Raw genomic sequence first — 19,166 nt, 5'->3', positions numbered from 1 at the left:
TGATATTATTGAAATAAAGGAATGGCAATGAATTCTGTAGCCAACAGAGCAAAGTCTGTGCTGGGGCTGTTCTCATTCACACCTCCTTCTTCTTATCAACCCTGTCAGCCACTGAAAAACCTCAGCACTGAGCATCTGTACATTTGAAAGGAATTTTCCTGCAGGCATCTGAATCTGCTTTTCTTTTTTTTGTTGCTTTTTTTTTCTTTATTAAAGAGCTTTGTGTCATTCTCATTAATTCTTTGATTCATTTCTTGGTGAGAGTTCGTAAGATTTGGTTGCAAGATGCTCACCCTGGCCTAGGTCTTCAAATGGCAGCCTTGAAATACTCTGCAGACTCCCTCGAGCTCTTCTGCCATGGGCACCCCTAAACACCCCATTTTTTGAAGCATCCCTTGCCACCTTGGAAGGGGAAACATCCGGTGTGGGAGACCTCTCAGCAGCCTTCGGGCTCCTTCCACATGGCTGAGTGCTCTGGGCCACGAGCAGTCTCATTTCAAGGCTAAATCTGTGTGAATTGGGTAAATTGCCATTCCACCACTGGGCTCCATTGCTTACCAGGGAGGATATTTGCATTAGCTTTCATCTTGGGAAAGGGAAATATAATTTTGCATGATCTTTTGCTTGTGCTGATGTGTTCTCATCTGGCTGGAGCATTGCACAGCCACCTCCTGGTCCTGCTCTCATCAGTGCATCCCAGTGTGGGGCTGGCTGCCCATCCCAACCTCACGGCTGCAAAACCTTCCCAACCCTACAACCGTGTGGGGCTGGGGCTTTGCTCTATGTTACTCAATCAGCTTAACAAATCTGCAGTCAGTGGGTTGAGAGCGGTGGTTGCGGGAGCAGTGCGGGTTAATGCAACACATATTTAATGTATGATTGCTAATGGCCATCTCCCATCTGCCTGAGCCCAACTGGAGTTTGCAGATGAATGATTAAGCTGCCCTGACACATAGGCAGCTTGTTCTTTAGCAGAGGTACATTCATTACACTTGACGCATGTAAAAGGGGACAAGGCTTTCTTGCTGGCGAGAAGGGTATTATCGGGCTGGGGTGGCAGAGCAGGGGGCTCTCTTGGAGTTTATTTTGTATGACAATGTGAGAGATCTTCCCGTGGATGCGGCACTATAAATGAATCATGAGCTAAATAACCACTGGGATGTTTATTAGCTTCGAATATGTTTATTGCAGAGTCAACAGGCAGCACCTTCCAATTAATTAATGGTAATAATTACTGTATTATTTATGTAGCTCTAACAGCATGCCAGAGTCTTTCCACACAGTGGTTACAGCTGTGGCTGTGCTGAAACGGGCTGGTCTGTATTCATCCTGCGTGGGCACACTGAGGTTTGTCGTTTGCTGTTGGGTGGTCCCAACCCCAAAAGCCTCGGTTTGCTGAGCTGCTGAGATATTGGCAGCTGCTTTTTCTATCGGCTGAAGCCTGTTGCTCCACAGTGTGGGGATGTGACTGTTCCTTCTGCGGTGCTGGAAGGCAGAGTATGCAATGAGCTGGAGCACCTGTCAAACAGAGATGGAAATCAAGGGCTGTAAGTTTTACTAGGGTATCTGGGAGCTCTTTTGGTCAAGGTATTTAAACAAAATTAGTTTAGGAGTCAAGCTATGTACATCAGAACTATATTTACAGCAGATAAGACATTGGCAGCAACAGAAAGGATAGACATCTCTTTTCTGATACAAGCTTGGATTCGAAGCCTGCTGAAGCTGTTGAGAATGACCTCTGATAAGTGTCAGTGCAGTGTCTGTGTATCTCGCTGCCCCTGTAGAACTTGCTGTGGAGCATGTGGGTCATGGTGCACTGCCTCCTGTCCTGGTTGAGCCAATCAGTTCAATGTGCAGAGGCAGATGTATAGCAAGAGCTTGCCACTAGTCATGTTTCTCCATGCAGGAGGTTAGGCTGCAAACAAGTCTTCCGTTCTTGCATTACAGTCCCATTTGCTAGGTCTGGGAAATCGTGGTGTTTCTAGGTCATGTGAAGATGTTGGATCTCTCTTCATATGTGAATATTTTTGTTTCACTTTATGTCTTCCAGCAATGTCTGACTTCCACATCCATCCTCAGAATGCAGTGGTGGAGGAAGGTGGTGTAGCGAGATTCCAGTGCCAGATCCACGGCTTGCCTGAGCCGGTCATCCTCTGGCAAAAGAACCGCATGCCTGTCAACACAGACAACGAAAGGTAGGACATGTCCAAGCTAGCTACTGCTGTCCTTTCTCCAGGTGGAAAAAGGTGGCTAGTCTTGTTATTGCTCTCACAGTTGTGCTAGGACACAACTAACCTGGGCTGAGTGTCTTGGCCAGCATTTCTGCCATGGAAGACTCTTTCAGTTAATGTTGTGGGTTGTCTGGGCTCCTTCTGGCCAAACACTGTGCAGAAATACTGCATCTCCCAAGACAGCTAGATAAAACCTGCTAGCTGATTTTGGAGAAAGCAAGGGCTTGCATTGACCTTCCCTGCAAAGATCAGCCCTCCTCCAGGTTGACTTTCCAGCATGAAGAGCCCACCCAGCAATCCTAGCAGAGCCAGGTAGCTTTGGCATCCATCATCCCTCCATGGCTCCATTTTGTGCAACTCTTGCCAAGCCAGATCCATGACTGAGGGTCTTTCACGTGGGTCTTGAACTCTTGCAAGCACCGAGTTACTCGATGGCCTCTAGGCTTTCCTTCCCAGGTGGACTCCCATGTGTGTGGCAGCAGGGGAGCTCTGCAGAGAGCATCCCACAGTGCCCTGGGCTGCTGTTTCCCATGCAATCCTCCTAAAGAGAAACCCCAGCTGCCCCCCTTCTCCAGCCTAGACCTGGGACGGCACGTCCTCACTTCCTGTGTTTGACAGGCTGCTCCCATTGCGTCGGAAACGTCCCTCATCACGCTTTGATCCTCCAAGCAGCGGTGGGGCCCGGCGGAGGACAGGTGGCAGGAAACATGTGCTCCATGCCGGCAGCCTCCGGTGGTCCCAGCTGTGGCTCAGGAGCCGCATAGCCGATGGTGGGAGACAATCGGTCGCAGCACACCTCAATCGTGAATTGACATCCGTGCATTGGGAATAGGCGAAACCAGGAAGCTGTAAATATTTTCCTGAAAGCCCCTATTCTTAAAAATGTCAGTTGTGCAGCAGAACGTGGTTGGGCTCTTTGGAGGCAGGAGAAAACACAACGGCTGGAACAATGCCTGACCTTTTCAGCGTTACGGTGAACTTACAGTAGAAGGACCCAAGAGGCCCAACCCTGCTGTGGAAAACTGCAACTGTCAGGTTTTGTTTTTCCTTGTGTTTTTCATCTGAGTTTTTTTTAGCCCAGCACAGGGTTGATTTGTTAAACTTGATCTCCTCTGAAGGCTCCTTACTCACACAAGTGCTAAACTGGGGACGTGGTGGAGCTGGGCAACTGGTCCAAGGTGGTATCAGTAGAAGTAAGGGGTGCAGAACTGGGCCTGATGCCTTGTGTGCATCCCAATGAGACATTGCAGGACAGGTGAAGTTTCTTTGAAGTCCCTCATGCATTATTGCCAGTTAAGCCCAGGGTCACAGGTGTGGAGATAGTTAGAGATGTGGCAGGGATTTGAGTGTGACTAGGACTTCTATCCTCCAAGACTGAGGAGCCGAGTTTTCTCCAATGCAGAGAGCCCCAAGCCGTACTCATCCCCGCTGCTTCTCCACCAGGGAAGGGAGCTTGCCCAAGCCCGGGAGAATGTGGACTAGGAGCAGTTTCCCTACATTCAGTGTCCTGATTTTGGCTTTTTGTAGGAGTAAAGTTACTGGGGAAGGTTTTTATTGCAGCTCAGTAGATTAATCTCTGACACCAATGGGCCTGGGTTATGAGGGTTGCTTCTCTAACTGAATTGGATTTCTGCATTAATCATGCTTTGTGCATTTCTGCGTATAAAGTGTATATAAATTTGTATGCCGAGTCTTGCACTTGGAGGCTTTGAAGGCAGAATAATAGCTTTGGAATTGAATCTCCTAATGCTGTGGGCAGATTGTTAACAAAAATGAAAGCTTCTTGTGGTATAATTCATCCAAAACAATGGGCATTTTAAAATCCCAGAGAGATTGCAATCAACTTCGGGACGTGTAAAACTGATTGCTGTCATGCTGCCACTGACGCTGAGCTGCGGGTTTGGAAACCAGCGCAGGGAGCAGGTTATAGGCACTTAACCATATGCTGATATGGAAAAAGATATTGTTCATCTTCCAGACGGAAATGGATTATTAACTCATCATAGTGTAATGACTTACTACCAGCCAATTTAAACACATGGTTGCCAAGCAACCTGCAATGTATGTATACAAATATGTGTGTATGCAAGCACGATTTAAATGCAGATATGTTTTAAATATATAAAATATTTATTGATATTTATGTATGCCCACTCAGTATCTATTTTAAATGTGCTTTTTCATGCATTTGAGGTTTTAAGGTCATGTGGATTTGAGTCCTGGACCTGGGAGTGTGGAGCACACACTTCCCCTCATGCTTGTCCATGGTCACTGTGCTTCAGCTGGTGAGTGATAACTCCCATGTCAGCTGTGTTCAAATGCAAATGCACTACGAAAGCTTTTCCACAGGTTAAATAGGAAGCATCTACTTTGTAGCCTTCCAGCAAAAGTCATCCTTTCTCAAGGATGCATCAGAAGATACAGAAAGGGAACATGCCTCCCTGTAAAAGAAGACCAGAGGCTCAAGTATCCAAAAAAATAAAGCAGTGATGCAGGGGTAAGCATGGGCGCAGCCTGCCAGGGGCTGCATCTCCTAGCTGGTGTTGATGCCTCTGCACCGGGATGCAGGGAGCCAGCCTGCCTCACCTGGATGGGTGTGTAGCCTGCTTTCACATCATGTCCTGCTTTGCAAGTTTTTGTTTCTGCTTTTCTCTTCCCGCAGGTACACTCTGCTTCCCAAGGGGGTCCTCCAGATTACGGGACTGAGGGCAGAAGACAGTGGGATTTTTCACTGTGTGGCTACCAATATTGCTAATGTGAAGTTCAGCCGGGAGGCCAGACTCACTGTGTCAGGTTAGTACCAGTAAACACTCTCCTGACTGTCTTTCTGTCTTCCTCCCACTGCTGGTCTGGCCCAGGACTGTTTAAGAGAGCTTTAGGCTAACAGCACTGAGAAGCATCCCTCTGTCCACCCATAGCACCTTCCTTGTTCTGGATTGTTATTAGTTCCTGCCAGATCAGTCTGTTTGATAGAAGATAAATCTGTCTCTTTGCCTGTAAATTAGTGCCAGTTTCTGGGTAGAGGGAGGATGGTGAGAAAATGAGTTACAGCAGCTTTACAATAAATAAATTCTTTTGGAAATGTGGAAGATTCATCATTTCCTTATGAGACCTGCCCACTCTGGAAGTAATTGCAGCACACAGGGTGATCAATTATTTATCTAATAGGGAAATTATGTTCTGTAGGCTGTTAGCATTGCATTGTGACTGAAGCAGGCTAACCTTTCTTTGGAAGATGAGAAGGAGAAGCCCTGAGCACCCCAGGCTGAATTTTGACTTGGTTCTCCATCCACATTTGAAGTCAGTGGCTGAAACAGGTTTTCACCTCTGAAAGCTCCAGCTGAAGAAATGACGAAGCCCTATGGTCTCCTCTCCAGAAAAAAGGGCCAAAATCACATACTTACTGTTTCATTTCATGCTGCCGGAGGTAGGATGTGATGAAGCTATAAGGGCAAACCAAAGCAACCCACATCCACTCTTTGCATGTGCACAAGTTTGGTCTGTTTGTGAAAGCACACAAAATGGCATGTGGAAGTGACGACGTCAGGCACAGTGAAGGAAGGATTAGGGTGCAAATACACTATCACATTTCCATAGCTGTGCTGCCCTTCACTGACCTGCCCATTGCTCATCCTCCATTAGCTGTCCAGGTGGGACCCAAGCTGATTTCTTGGAGCCCCTTTGAGCAATAACTCATCAGCCAATTTCTTAACCTGATGTTAGATTGTCACCTTCTAGTTAGGCTTTCTTTGTTTGTCAGTCTTTTTAATTTAAAACACTTTTAGCTTCAGAAGTGTCCCTTGATGTTTCAGTAGCTGCTCCTAGTATGAAGGAAGTGGGATGTATTAAGTCAAATCATCCAACACAGCCTGATCAAGCAGCCAGGAGTGAATAATACCTTTGTGCCCCCTTAGAAATGCCTTTGATATGCTCAACCTACTTGTATGAAAACAGGACAGCTTGCTTCTCCTGGACTTCAGAGCATTTGTGGGTTACCTTCAGAGAAGATAAGAGTGCCAAAGAAGTAGTCACCTGCAAATTGTGGCTATGTCCTGCTGGCAGGGTGGCCTCTGAGATACAGGACTCCATGCAGGTCTGAACCCCCTCTGAGATGCTGGGTACCCACTCTGGTCCCCTGTGACAGCAGTGGTGATGCATCTGTGGGTCTCCAGTAGGGGACCATCCCAGATTCCCTGTGGAAATGGAGATAGGAGGCAAGGGAAGTCTGCACAGGGCTAGTTGGGTGTGTGTTTCTCTTTTAGCTTTTTTTATATGCAGCAAAGGGTCTTTCCCCTGTGAGCTGTGATCCTCCTGTCCATCAGATACACATAATTGCTGGTACCTGGTGGCTGGAGGCTTGCCAGCGTATGCTCGTCTCTCACAGCCTGCCTTCACCCTCCAAAAACAGCTGCCTGGCCAGTGGTTGTGGAGTAGGAGACATAACGCCTGTACCAAGTAGCAGATTAGCCTCTGCCAACTGTAAAAAAGCAGCATGTGTGAAATGGGGTGAAGCTGAGGAGAGAGTGATGCTGTGTATATCAACTCTGATGAGGAAGGAAAGCAGGTTAACTGGTTCTGAAAGACTGGGAGCTTTTGATGCCTGTTACTTATCCGTTTTCTTGATCTATGTGAACAGTAGCCACGTGGAGGGAGAAAAGAACAGTAAATTATCAACATGGTGAAGTTCTTTGTGTCAGTTTACCAGTCTGAATTATTATTTCTCACAGAGCAGAAAGCACTAGTTGTTCTCATCTGACCATCCCTCATTTCAGATGGATATTTTCCAGGTTTCCTGTCTGTGAAATGTTTGTGGTTTTTCTCTTCCTTAAAGCAGTCAGATGATGAATACGGGCACCATGTGTAAGTGTCTGTTGAAGGGCTTGGACCATGCTTCAGTGACTGCATGGCAGCAGAGCTGCTGTAACGGGACGTTTGCATGCTCTCAGTCCATGGAAAACCCATTGCACTGGGTTAAACCTCAGTGAAGAAGGTTTAGGCTCTGTGGTGTTTGCTAAGGGCTCACAAGTATCTGTTAGACCAGGACAGTTGGGTATGTGCTAGCATGTTAACCCTAGGCTTTGGCACACTGGCAGATGCTATGGCGTGCCACAGAGATAGCACAGGGATGTTGCTTCACTGGTGTGGGTGTTTTATCAATAAATACTGAACTAATGTGAGTGCTGTTGTGCATGTCATTAGGCATGATGGGGTAAGCAGTAGTCTAGCAGATCTTTCCATGGCCTCCCTCTTTTGTAGAGGGGTAAAGGCAATGATGCTCTCTGCTCTTCATCGTGGCAGGAGGGTTCCCTCTCCTCTTAACAGGGCAGCAACTTCAGCCATTGCTTCACCCACAGAGAAGCATTGGGTCTGCCTCGCCAGGATTTCCAAACCGAGCCCTGGCTGGGGAGGGAGGAGGGAGAGGATGGAGATGGGCTCTGGGAGCCCGTGCCCTGCTGGGCACTGCCACAGCCTGGCTGGAGAGGAAGAGGAGGGTGGTTGCTTGTGGGGGACGAAGGACCCCGCTTGCAGCACTTTCCTTCCTCTCCCTGGCAGTGGTGGCAGGGCTGCCAGCAGCGAGCAGCACAGGTATGTCTTCCAGTCCTACTGATTGATTATTTTCAAGTGCCTGCTTAGTGGAGATGCTCCCGAGAGGCTGCCTGCATCTCTGCACTGACACCTTTTCAGCACAAGCTGCAGCTCTCTCTGCTGCTGTCCTTTTGATCAAGATCTAACAGCCTGGGCTGGTGACAATCCCGTCCCTGCTAGAGTGCCTGCCACTTCCAGCGGTGCCGGGGACCTCCCCATCCTCACCGTGGTTGTTGCTGGCAGAGTCCCTGGGGACCATGTGCATCATTAGAGCCTTTTTCCTTTTCAAAATAAATCCCTGCCGTGTTGCCCTGAACCCTGTTGTGCTCCAGCAGCACTCCCTTGCCACGAGTCCCTTGTTTTGTCACTCCTTCCTTCCCAATCCCGCATCAAAGAGCTTTTCTCGTTGGGGAAGGAAACCTCCTCCTCAATGGTCGGCCACGGTCAGCCCCTTTGCATGGCGCTGGCGTCTGACCACTGCATCGCTGCTGGGTCACCATCCCTTCTGGCCCTGGAGCTGGCACTGCCGTGGGCATTGAGCTCAGCATCGAGAAGGCAGCAAGGCCGTAAGGGACCATTGCGTGGCCTTTGCAGGGGAAGGTGAGTGGTGGTGGAAATGCCACTTCCAGAGCAGGGCAGGGTTTTGCCAAACTCAGGGGGCTGAGCCCACACCTGAAAACCTGAATGCATATTTAGGAGTCAGAGCATAAATCAAAGACTGTGATTTTTTTTTAATTTATTTTTTATTGCCAAAATAGAGTGTTTTATAAATTCTGATTTCGTCTCAGCTCCTGTTTACTGACATTCTTGGGTGACCTTGGACAATTCATTTAATTTCTCTGTGTTTTGAAATATTGAAATCACTATATAATATGATGATAATATTGTATTGTTCTAAGCGTGAACATTTAGTATTGTGATTTAGAACAATAAATCTACATGGGTTTTAAAGGCACTCCGAGGTACTGAGGGGGAAGGTATTGTTTTTCAGATCTCTTGGGGTTAACCAGCCGGTCATATGAATTTATTGCGCATTCTGGTTCTCATCAAAAAATCTGCATTTTATGGCTTGCAGTGAAATGCGTTTAGTGAGAAAGTCAGCTCTTAAGTCACACTGACACGGTGATTTTTCTTGGATTTTGCCCATTTAGACACAACCTCTGAGTCGCCTTATGGCTCCGCGTTTAGCCCCTGTAGGAATGATTAACAAACGAGCTGCTCTGATCTGTGCTTGCCCTTGGACCGCTGCAAAATCCCAAACTAATGCCCTGACCTCAGCCCCTGAGCTGCTGTGAAAGGGTAATGCTAAAAAGTGCCAGAAGAAAAGAGTTTTTTTCCTTGGGGAAAAGCCCTTGTAGATGGATTTTGGTGGATCACTTCTCTTTGGCAAGCTTTTTGGACATCGGGAATTCCACGTACAGGAGTCAGCGTGGGATGGCCCCTACACCAAAGCGCGGCCCATGGCAGAGCTCAGCTCCCCAGCCCTCCCTGTGCCCCTCTCCTGCTCAGGGGCAGATGACCACCCAAAATATTTCTCTCTGCAGGTGTACAGAGCATTTTTGCCAGCAACAGCTGTTAGATTGTTGAAATTCCTTAAACACTGCTTGACCTCAGCATATCTGGAGTATAACCCAGCTCTGGTTGGAAAAGGGGAGAAGGCTAATGCAGAGATTATCAGTGTTCCTGTTTACTGTTGGAGAACTGAGAATATCTACTTTTTTCCCTCCTTTCCTGCTTCCAACAGATGAGAGTGAAGGCTGATGGGACCTTTGGCCCAGGGATAAGGCACTTTGTAGGGACTCAGGAGATGCTGGTTCAGCTGTGATATACCTTACACAGGATGATGATTTTGTCCCCTGGTCTCCTCCTGTCTGGTGAAATGTGGGTTCTTTTGCTTGTCCTGTGCCTGTCTGGTCTCCAGAGTCCTTGTGCCAGGGCTTGATTTTATTATGGGTCTGTGCATCATCTTGTACAATGGGTTTCATTCTTGGTTGCTGCCCCTTGGTGCTACTGTAGTGCAAATAAATGATTAGCAATTGCATCGTGAGCAATGATTGTATCATGATTATATCAGAGCAATGGGATGCATCCTCTCCCTGCACCCAGTTACACCAGAGTGGGCCAGGACAGGGGTGCTGTAAAAGGCAGGGAAATGACCACCCTGTGGGCTGCAGTCATCAGAGGAGTTTCCTTGAGTTTCCTCTCAAAAAGATCCTCAGCAGGAGTCAGGGACTGGCACCTCCGTCGCTTTCTATGTCCCAGGACAGGACTTTTGGAGCAAATGACACCAGCAGCAAGAGAGAATGCTCACAGAGAGGCAGATTTAGGCATTGTGGACTGCATGGATTACTTTATGGCTTGAGATGCTGAAAGATAAAGGAACTCCTTCATTTATTTGCATTCCTGTCTGCGCAAGCTGTCCTGCAGCTTGTGTCCTCCCTATAAACCATGTTTTTCTGGCACTTCTGCTCTCTGCAGTTCACAGCGTGGTTCCTTCTTTGTGCTGCCCATATCTGGGTGTTAACCGGGCTGCTTTTGGCTGGGACAGTTGGCTGAGGGGTTTTCCCCAGGAATATTCAGTGCACACTTAAAACACATTCAGACAATGTGACTGTCACACAAACATTGTGCTCCTTTTGTTTCATGTACATCTCAATTTTATTGATGATTACACCAGCCACATCATTTGTACTTAGAGGATGCATGAAGCCCTTGGTGTTTCCATTAAACAAGAGAGGATCAGATGCCTTTTAACGATGATGCTGTCCTTGCAGGCTCCCACTCCACCGTTTACAAGGATCCCATGATTCTCGTTGGTCCAGAGAACCTCACACTGACGGTGCACCAGACCGCTGTGCTGGAGTGCATTGCAACAGGCAATCCCCGACCCATCGTCTCCTGGAGCCGCCTAGGTAAGCCCTGGTGGTGACCAGGATTTCCTCCTCCTCCTCTCTATAACTGTCACCTGGGAAATAGGTAGGTGCCACTGACCATTTTATGCAACAAGTGATTCACCCTTTCCCTTCCCACTGAAGTTGTAGGCTTGAAGTGCTTTGCATCCTCGTGTCTACACTTTGGTTTTTCTTTCTGCCAAGATCCTGTTATTATCTGTTAGAGAAATGGGTTGGTTAAACCTGCAGACATTTCATGAAAGGTGATAATTTTATCTTTCCTCGAGTGACAGCATCTTCTTCAGCTGCATCAAAACCACCACCATTGTTGGCCTAGAGAAGCAAAATCCTACACAAACACATCTTTTGCATAAAACAGACTTGAAAGAAACTCACTGCCTGTTCAGGGAGTTTTAAAAAAATTTTGAGGGGAAGAGAGTGTTTAAAGTAGCGTGTCTGAAGCTGTGAAAAAACAAACACTTGCTGCTGGGGTCCATGATATTTTTTTAATCAGCATGGAAACCAGAGGCAGTGTCTGATGGCATCATACAAGCAAGGAAGGACAAAGTGCTATCTTTCTCCCAGTCTGAAAGCAAGGGTCATTTTAGGTTCTAACTTTGTGATAGAAGCTCAGAAACGATTTTGCTCGGAGCAACACTTCCATTGCCCTACAGAAATCTGTGCTGAGCAAAGAGCCAATGGCTTTTGTTTTATCTTCCGGAGCTTGTAACAACTGTGTGCACTGTGGGGTTGTGTTCAGTTAGTATTTCCCAAGCCCTTGTGGTCTGCGAGGTCACGTCATTTTGGGGATGCTAATCTCCCCGAGTCCCCCAAGGTGGCTGTGAAGCACAAACAGGGGTAATCCGGCCTCATGCAGCTGTGCTGGATGTGGGACTTCACCCCCATGACTCTCCAAGGGTCAGGGTCCAGCTGCCAGGGGACGAGGACACATCCAGCATCAATTGCACGATTTCTCCATGTTTGCCCTCCTGCTTGCATCCTCTGGTGGCTTGTAAAATCAGCTTGTGTCTGCCACTAGCTGGGTTTTTTTTTCCTCCAGAGCCATAACCGTCAGATTGATGCTGTTTTAAAAATTCCCCAGGTACGCTGTATCACTGTTTTGGTTCTCTTGGACACAAGGCGGCTCTACATTAGCGCTCCACTATAATAAACTACTTTATAATTGCCTTAATTATAAGTGCTTATTACCTTCTTCAAAACACTTGTCTCTATAGAGCAGTGCAATAATGAAGATGTAATAGCTTCATGTGATGTTTGTCTGGATGGTCTGAGCTCAGCATTGCCTTCCACCAAAAATAAATATCCTCTCCACACTGCTTTGCAGCACAGCAGCAGAATTAGAGATATTGAATGGGAAAGAGATGCCGTTATTTTCCCTCCCCTTCAGCAGGAATGTTTCCTGTCCAAAGCATCACAAGATCTTGTTTAGTATTACACCGATCTCAACAGCGATGTGGTGTACAGGCTCTCTGATGTGTTGGTGGGTTTGTCATCTCTTTGTAGCCATTTCGGAAGTGCTTTCATGTCTCCATGTCTGTGTGATCAGGAGAAGGGAGAGGGGTTTATGCTGGACAGGGAGGTCCTCTGAGCATCTGTCATCTGTAAATGTGGTTTCCTCCTGTGTAAAGGTGGTCTTCCTGAAGGTCCTCCTACAGAGCTGGTTTAGCTTAAATACCCAGTTAACTTACTCAACTTAGAAAAAAACCCCTTTATCCACTCCCAGAAATAAAAAAATCGTGGCCACAAAATCTTAGAGATGCAGCTGCTTTAGCAGTAGGCCTGACTTAATTTAAACAAAAAAAGTCAATTTTATGCGAACATCTTTCTTGCCTGGTCAAAATAAAGAAGAGTCGTGGCATTGCCGTGGTGCCGGCTCTTTGCACAGGGATGCTGCTGTTTTGGAGTGTCTGTCTGAACCCCATTGCTCACAGTTTTGATGTTGTGGCATTTCTTCTATCAGAAAGGAGCAAAAGAACAATTTTGCTTTCACGGCTTTCTGGCGCAGGGGAAAGCAAGCCATAAACAATATTTGCACTTTTTGCTTTGGCTTTGCTAAAGCCTCGGTGGTTTTCAGTGGGAAAGGCATCTATATTTTGCTTGAAGGAAATCATTCAAATTCTGGGCCAGTTTTTGAGTGTCACACAATCAATTTTGAATTTCATTTCCTTGGGAATATGTTGTAGCCCCTGACCAAAAACAGAATTCCTGTGTCTCACCGTGCATGAAATGTCAACATTCATTAGAGAGCAGGCTCTGAGAGAAATGTAAAATCATTAAGGGTTTGTTCAGGGAAGATAGGGCTTTTCCTTTCAGAGCTACGCACTTCAGGCTTGGACCTGTATGTGTGCACAAATGAATATCCTGGGCACTTACTGCAAAGCCTTTTGAATGAATGACGATTTTAATGTATCCTTACCCTTTAACTGACAGGCCACTGAGCTGGCCTCCATAAAAGGTACCAAGGCAGAATAATAAACTATTTAGAGAGATACAGAAAAGTGAGGCGAGAAAGAAAAGACAGTGATTATCTGATAGCATTATACAGAAGTTGTCAGAAAGGATCGCACAATGGGAAGGAAATTACTAAAGAGGGAGCCATTCAAGAAGTAAACTATACAACAATTGTAGGAGCCAATTAATTGGTAACTTATTGGACACAGAAGCTTGCAATAGGTGGCTGACTGGTTGACAGGAGCACCGTTCCTGTAAGTGTTTAGAAATAATAGAGTAAATTTCACCACTTCACATACTGAATAGTCAACTGTTGCAATGTACTCTAAATATGCTAATCCACAGTGCCCAGTGTCCGCCAGAGCAGGAGACCCATGTGTCTAAAAAGTGGAAGGCTACTATGGCACAATACAAAGAATTCACAAAAGACCTAAATGATCAACATTAGAAAGTTGTTACTTTCTTTCTACTTGCTACTTATAAAAGAAAGGCGTTCGTGTTGTTGCATATTCATATCGCCTGGCACGTTTTAACAGGTCTCCGTAATTGGTGCTGGTGTGCCAATCACTTGGTTAGCAGGCGGGAATGGACTCCAGAAAGCATCACATACACCTTGGAAAAATAAATAATGCGGGTCCCAAACCACAGGCATCTTTCATCCAGACTTCACCCCAATGGGGAACCTGGAAGCCTCTACTTGTCCATAGCCGGAGTATCTTTTGGGAGCATCTCCCATTTGGAGAACAGTCTCCTTTATTAATGGGTTGCCTGGCTGCTCTTAACAACCAGCTGAACCTCCCCCTTCTGCCCTCATCAACTGAGGATCGACAGAGAGAATCTGTCAGACATTTCCACCCAGACTGGCTTGTTTTCAGCCCTCAAATTTTCTGCTTTTGACTTCGTAAAAGGAAGTAGAAGGTCACGTTAAATGAGCAGCAGTTTCAAGCCTGTGTGGGTCCTGAGAGCTTTGGGAACTGAGCAACAGTGTTAGCTTTTGCAGTCTTTCAGATCTCCTCCATGGAGAGATGACTTTGTGATGGCAAGTGATGCCAGGAAGGTGGGTTTTCAGGGTTTGGATCCGTTGATCCAAGCCACTCTTCAGGTCTCTGTGTAAGGGAAACAGGGTTAAAATAGATAGCAACCTTTGCAAAGCAGGTGTGAGACATCAGTCCCCCTGCACAGCACTTCTGCAAAGTGCTGAGCTTTCAGGATGCAAGGAATTTCTTGTGTAAATACTCTGTATTATTTATATGTGTTGTCAGTGTTACTAAGTTGGACTTGATATTAGCTGAAGACCTTCTAACTGAACACAGAATGGCTCAGGTTGAGTGAGGCACAATACAGTAAGAAGGATGGAGCAGGCTGGGAAAGTAGATATATTTCTCTAGAAGCCCTTTTTGGTGCTTTTTGGAAGGGACGAATAAGAGGCATATAGGATGATCTGGCACAGTGATCTTTGCTGGCTGTTAGAGGTGGCCACAGTCTCTGAAACAAATGGCAGATCTCCTGAGGTTTCTGAGCTGGAGAGCTTTGTTCTTCAGGGAAATGAAGGATGCTTGGTTGACAGGAGATGTTTCTTTAGACCACCACACCTCTAATTAATAGTTGCAGCTAGTGAGATAACTGAGGACGTATCGATGCTGGTATTTGGACCCAGCTGCAGGCTGGGTCTTTGCATGCTTAAATTATGTAGCATGTTATAAATAATATAGTAAAACTACTGACATTCAAGTCACATTTCTGTGGTATTTCTTAAGGCAATGATGTGATGAAGCATCCAGGTATGGCCACTTTGCATCTTCACTGGTCCCATCCCTCCCTCGAGAGAGAGATATTTGATTTTTACGCCTGTTGTAAATATGGACTTCCAAAAGGTCTAATTTAAAAGATGAAATCAAGTTCAATTTGAATTTAATTCAGACCTCTTTACACTTCAGTTCAAATGATGTTTGAAAGGAATGGTTCCTTCTTATTGCTCATTAAATGTGGGACAGGTCATGTTTTACTGTCCTTTTTATGGCTGAGCCATTTACCGCTGCAGTGGCTTGGCCGGCTATGTGATCATTTAATCATTTAATGACATTGTTTTTCTCTCTCTGAAAGACCTGAGCATTTTTCTTCGCAATGCAAATAATGAAGTGGTCTGGCATTGCCTGCCTAATGAAGCAAGGAAACCTTTAAGTTTAAAAATTTCCTGAAAAACAATATATAAAGAGCATAGCTGGAGATATGTTTGTGAAGTGCTTTGTAGCTTTCAGTCCATGTTTTGCCAGTGTTTCCTAGCAGGATGCTGCCGTTAATCTGAAATGAGATCCCTCACTTCTATGGCCCAGGCTTGAGAGCTGATGAATGTGCGCTGCTTTCACTAATGCTGCCAGAGACACTTGGTCTCCGTCCCATCACGTGCCTTTCCATGGGGATCCAAGCACGTGCTGAGCAGCAGGTTGCAAAGTGGCTTTTCTGGGTTGATGGTTATTTTGTCCCTCTCCTTGAATGCTGCTTTGCCTTCACGTTTTTCCAATCTATCCCAGAACCTGTTTGTTATGAATGGCCCAAATCCTCATAATATTCTTTATTATGCAAAGCATGATATTACAGCTAAAGCATACGATTGCAAGATAACTTTTAACTAGCCCTGCATGCCTGTCTGTATTGAAGCATGAAGCCTGCCCAAGGTCAGGGATGAGCCAGGTCTCTGTCAGGGGCTGTGTTGTTGTAAAGCAGAGGCTATGAAGGAAATCCTTGGGGATAATGGGGTGTCTCAGGGTGACTGCAGCAACCGCATGGCAACTTGTGTTTCCCTCTGTGCTTTTCATGAAGGTTTCCTATTGCTGGATTACACCAGAAGCAGCCACTGAAGTGGTTCTGTGCTGTAAATATTGGTAACCAGCCTGAGTCTGAGGTCCTTCAGCACTAAATGTCCTTGGAAACTGTTCTGCCCACTGGATGATGATACATTTTAAAGCAGGTTGAACAGCTATCACCTAGCATCTCTCAGGAGGTGGCCTACAGGAGTGGAGACCAGCTAGAGCATCTCAGATCTTTCCCCATGACCCACTGCTTCCTACAGAGCAGTTCTGGTTTTATTTGGCTTCTTCCATTTCCTTAGCAAGATTATGGCACAGACCAATATAGCTCCAAGGAGGAATTTTTCAGATTAATTTTTCCTTTTACTAGCCACAACTCTGAAGCACAAGACACAGGATCTTCTGCTGTTGCGGAGCACACATGTATGGAGGGCTTGTGGCATGGTCAGGTGGGGAGATCACCAGGGCTGGTGCTTGCTTATCCCATTTCTGTATGTTCTTTAGCCTTCTCCATGAGCAAAGGCAAGAGAGAAACTGGATTGCCATTTCCCATCTGATGAAGTGTGCTCCTTTAACTGCTCCTCCAGTAAAACTACACCCCTGCCTTGCCCCTCTGCTCAGACACCCTGACACATGCTAGGACTGATTTAGAGCTGCCTTTGTCAGACAGTGTCTTAGAACACAAACCAATGAAACAATAAAAAGCAATAGCCTGATACTAATGAAACACATTGTAATTAGAGCTGGCTGGGAATTTTCCAGTGAAAACAGGCTTTGTTGGAAAAAGGTGAATTCACTGATACTGAACAATTTCACATTAAGCGCTTCAATTTTGAAGACCTTGTGCTGGAGCCCAGGCATGTTTTTTTGGAAACTTTGCTGCTCTCCAGCCAGCCTGCCTCAGACCCAGCACTCAGGATGGAGGCAGCCCTTTCCAGTTGCTCTTCCAAGCCAGAGCAGCTGAGCAGATCCAACCACCGGCTCAGAGTTTGGCTCCTTGGCCCTGAACTCTTGTGTGTTCAAAAGCTAAGGAATCGAAAATCCAGTGTTCACCTAGTTTCCAAAGCCGCAAAAATCCATCAAGGGTTAGAAGGCAAAAAGGCATAACTTCTGGCTCAGGAAATCACCAAGTCATAAATTGCTGCATCAGGGAAGTACTGCTGTAGGTTGGCTAGTCTCCTCCCCAGAGCACCTCTGTTTGGAGCAGGCTGTTGAGCTGGTTGCATCCCTGATCAGTTAAATGTAAGAAGCTGATATGATTTCACTCAGTTTACTGTTCTGTTGAAAAGTGTTCTGGGTGCTTCATCTTGATCTGAACGGGTAGCTGAAAGCTTTCACATCTCCTGTGATGATGCCTTGGTTTTCCAAGCAGCACAAAGTGTGGGTTTGGGCAAACACCTGAGGATCCTGGTTTTCTCCAGAAGGCAGTTCTGCTAAGAGCATCAGCTAAACCCCACTGACTTTACTTGGCAAATCCCAGTAACAGAGCATGGCACCACTCCATAAGTGCTTAGATTGGACCTCACCGTGGACCTCACTCAAAGGTCCAGCATGTCACTCTTACTCTTTTCCCTTTCTTTCAGATGGCCGACCAATTGGCGTGGAGGGGATCCAGGTGCTGGGGACAGGAAATCTCATGATCTCAGACCTCACCGTGCAGCATTCTGGCATCTATGTGTGCGCCGCGAACAAACCCGGCACTCGGGTGCGAAGGACTGCGCAGGGCAGGCTCGTTGTACAAGGTGAGCAAACCCGGGCCTTGGGGAGTGGTGAAGCCCACTTCGCTGTGCCCTCTGCACAGGCCCTACATGTCACCTGGGCGCTGTGATGGGTTGGGCAGATGCTGACTTTGCTTCTCTGATGCTATCAGACAAAGGACTTCTTCTCTAGACACATGGTTTTCCAGGTGGGTGTATGTCTCTGTGTCCCACACAGATGAGTGGCAACCAGGTATCAATCAACTGAGGCCTCAGCTGCACGGGTTGCAATGGTTTCCCACCCCATCACAGGCATTTATCTGGCTTAACAGACACCAGTTGTTACTTGTTATCTTACTTGTACATCTCAGCAGAAAGCCTGGGCTGAATTAATCAGCCAAATTCATCTCTCACCTCTGCATGGTCCTTAGTGATATGGGGACATGGGCACTGCTCTCGTATTGGATCCTTCTGCATGGTAGATATCGCTCCTGCAGTGATATCCAGGAGTGGCTATCACTCACAGAGTATTGCTCTCCAACTGAAATGGCACCAGTAAGTCTAAAACCATTTCCAAAAAGTCAGTGAGAATGTTTTCTTTAGCAGTCAACACTGTATCTGAGCCCCTTGCCATGACATGAGTAAAGCACTGTTTGGGGGCCGTGCCCCAGAGATGCAGGTTGCTCCCCTTCCCCACAGCAACTGTCCTGAAATGCCACTTGTAAAGGGTGATTCAGACCAGAGTAGGGGTCAGCACTCAAGAAACCAAACAAGTCCCCTCCACATGCTCCGTGCGACCAGTCTCCATGTGAGGGGAGCCAGGCAAGTATTTCAGAAGGCAAGCCCAGCTGGCAGTGTGCTCTGAATGGCAGTAATCCGCCCCTGATTACAGGCACTCACCTCCTCTTCAAGCTAGTCCACTTAAAGCACCTCACGCTCTCATCAGTTCACTCATTAACCATTGACTGATGATATCCTGAATCTAAAATTATACACCTCCTGCCGGAGCGAGCTAATTGAACCTTTCATGCTGGTGATGGGGAAAGTGCCCTGCTCCAACCTTGATGCTCACCTGACAGGTCCCGGGAGTCACTGGCGGTGATCTGGCACCACACCGCTTGTGCAGCAGCCATGGTCCCTGGGTGCTGGCATCCCTTTTCCCCTTTGCCTTGGGAGCAGCAAGGAGCAATGTAGAAAGGGTGCTTATACAGGGCTGCTCATGCCTCCTGAGTCCCAGGTGCTGATCAGACATGAGAGGAGGTGAAAACTCACTGTTTCTTTTGCCGTTGGATTTCTGGGTGAGCAATGCAACGAAGGGGCCTCCCAGCTGACTGGGGATGGGCACACCTATAAGTCCCCTTATTAAGAAACACCAACACAGGCATTAAGAACAACCTTACTGTACTGACACAAGTCCTTTAGAGCTGCTGCAGGACAGCTCTGCGTGTGGTACATGTAGCAGAGGTCTACTAAACCCAAATG

At 46.8% G+C, this 19,166-nt stretch overlaps 1 protein-coding gene across 1 annotated transcript in view; it reads left to right on the top strand.

Annotated features, from left to right (window-relative positions):
• The window catches only part of IGDCC3 (immunoglobulin superfamily DCC subclass member 3), a 111,407-nt gene that overhangs the window by 60,748 nt on the left and 31,493 nt on the right, over positions 1-19,166 (top strand). The window contains exons 3-6 of the mRNA XM_069798589.1: positions 2,051-2,195; positions 4,894-5,024; positions 10,592-10,729; positions 17,571-17,729. Of these exons, the coding sequence (XP_069654690.1) occupies positions 2,051-2,195; positions 4,894-5,024; positions 10,592-10,729; positions 17,571-17,729 (573 nt within the window). The remainder of the gene's footprint in view (positions 1-2,050; positions 2,196-4,893; positions 5,025-10,591; positions 10,730-17,570; positions 17,730-19,166) is intronic.

The sequence above is a fragment of the Haliaeetus albicilla genome, chromosome 12 (genome assembly GCF_947461875.1).
Source record: "Haliaeetus albicilla chromosome 12, bHalAlb1.1, whole genome shotgun sequence".
In the NCBI taxonomy this organism is placed as follows: Eukaryota; Metazoa; Chordata; class Aves; order Accipitriformes; family Accipitridae; genus Haliaeetus; species Haliaeetus albicilla.
This window is presented reverse-complemented; position numbering and strand designations above follow the sequence as displayed.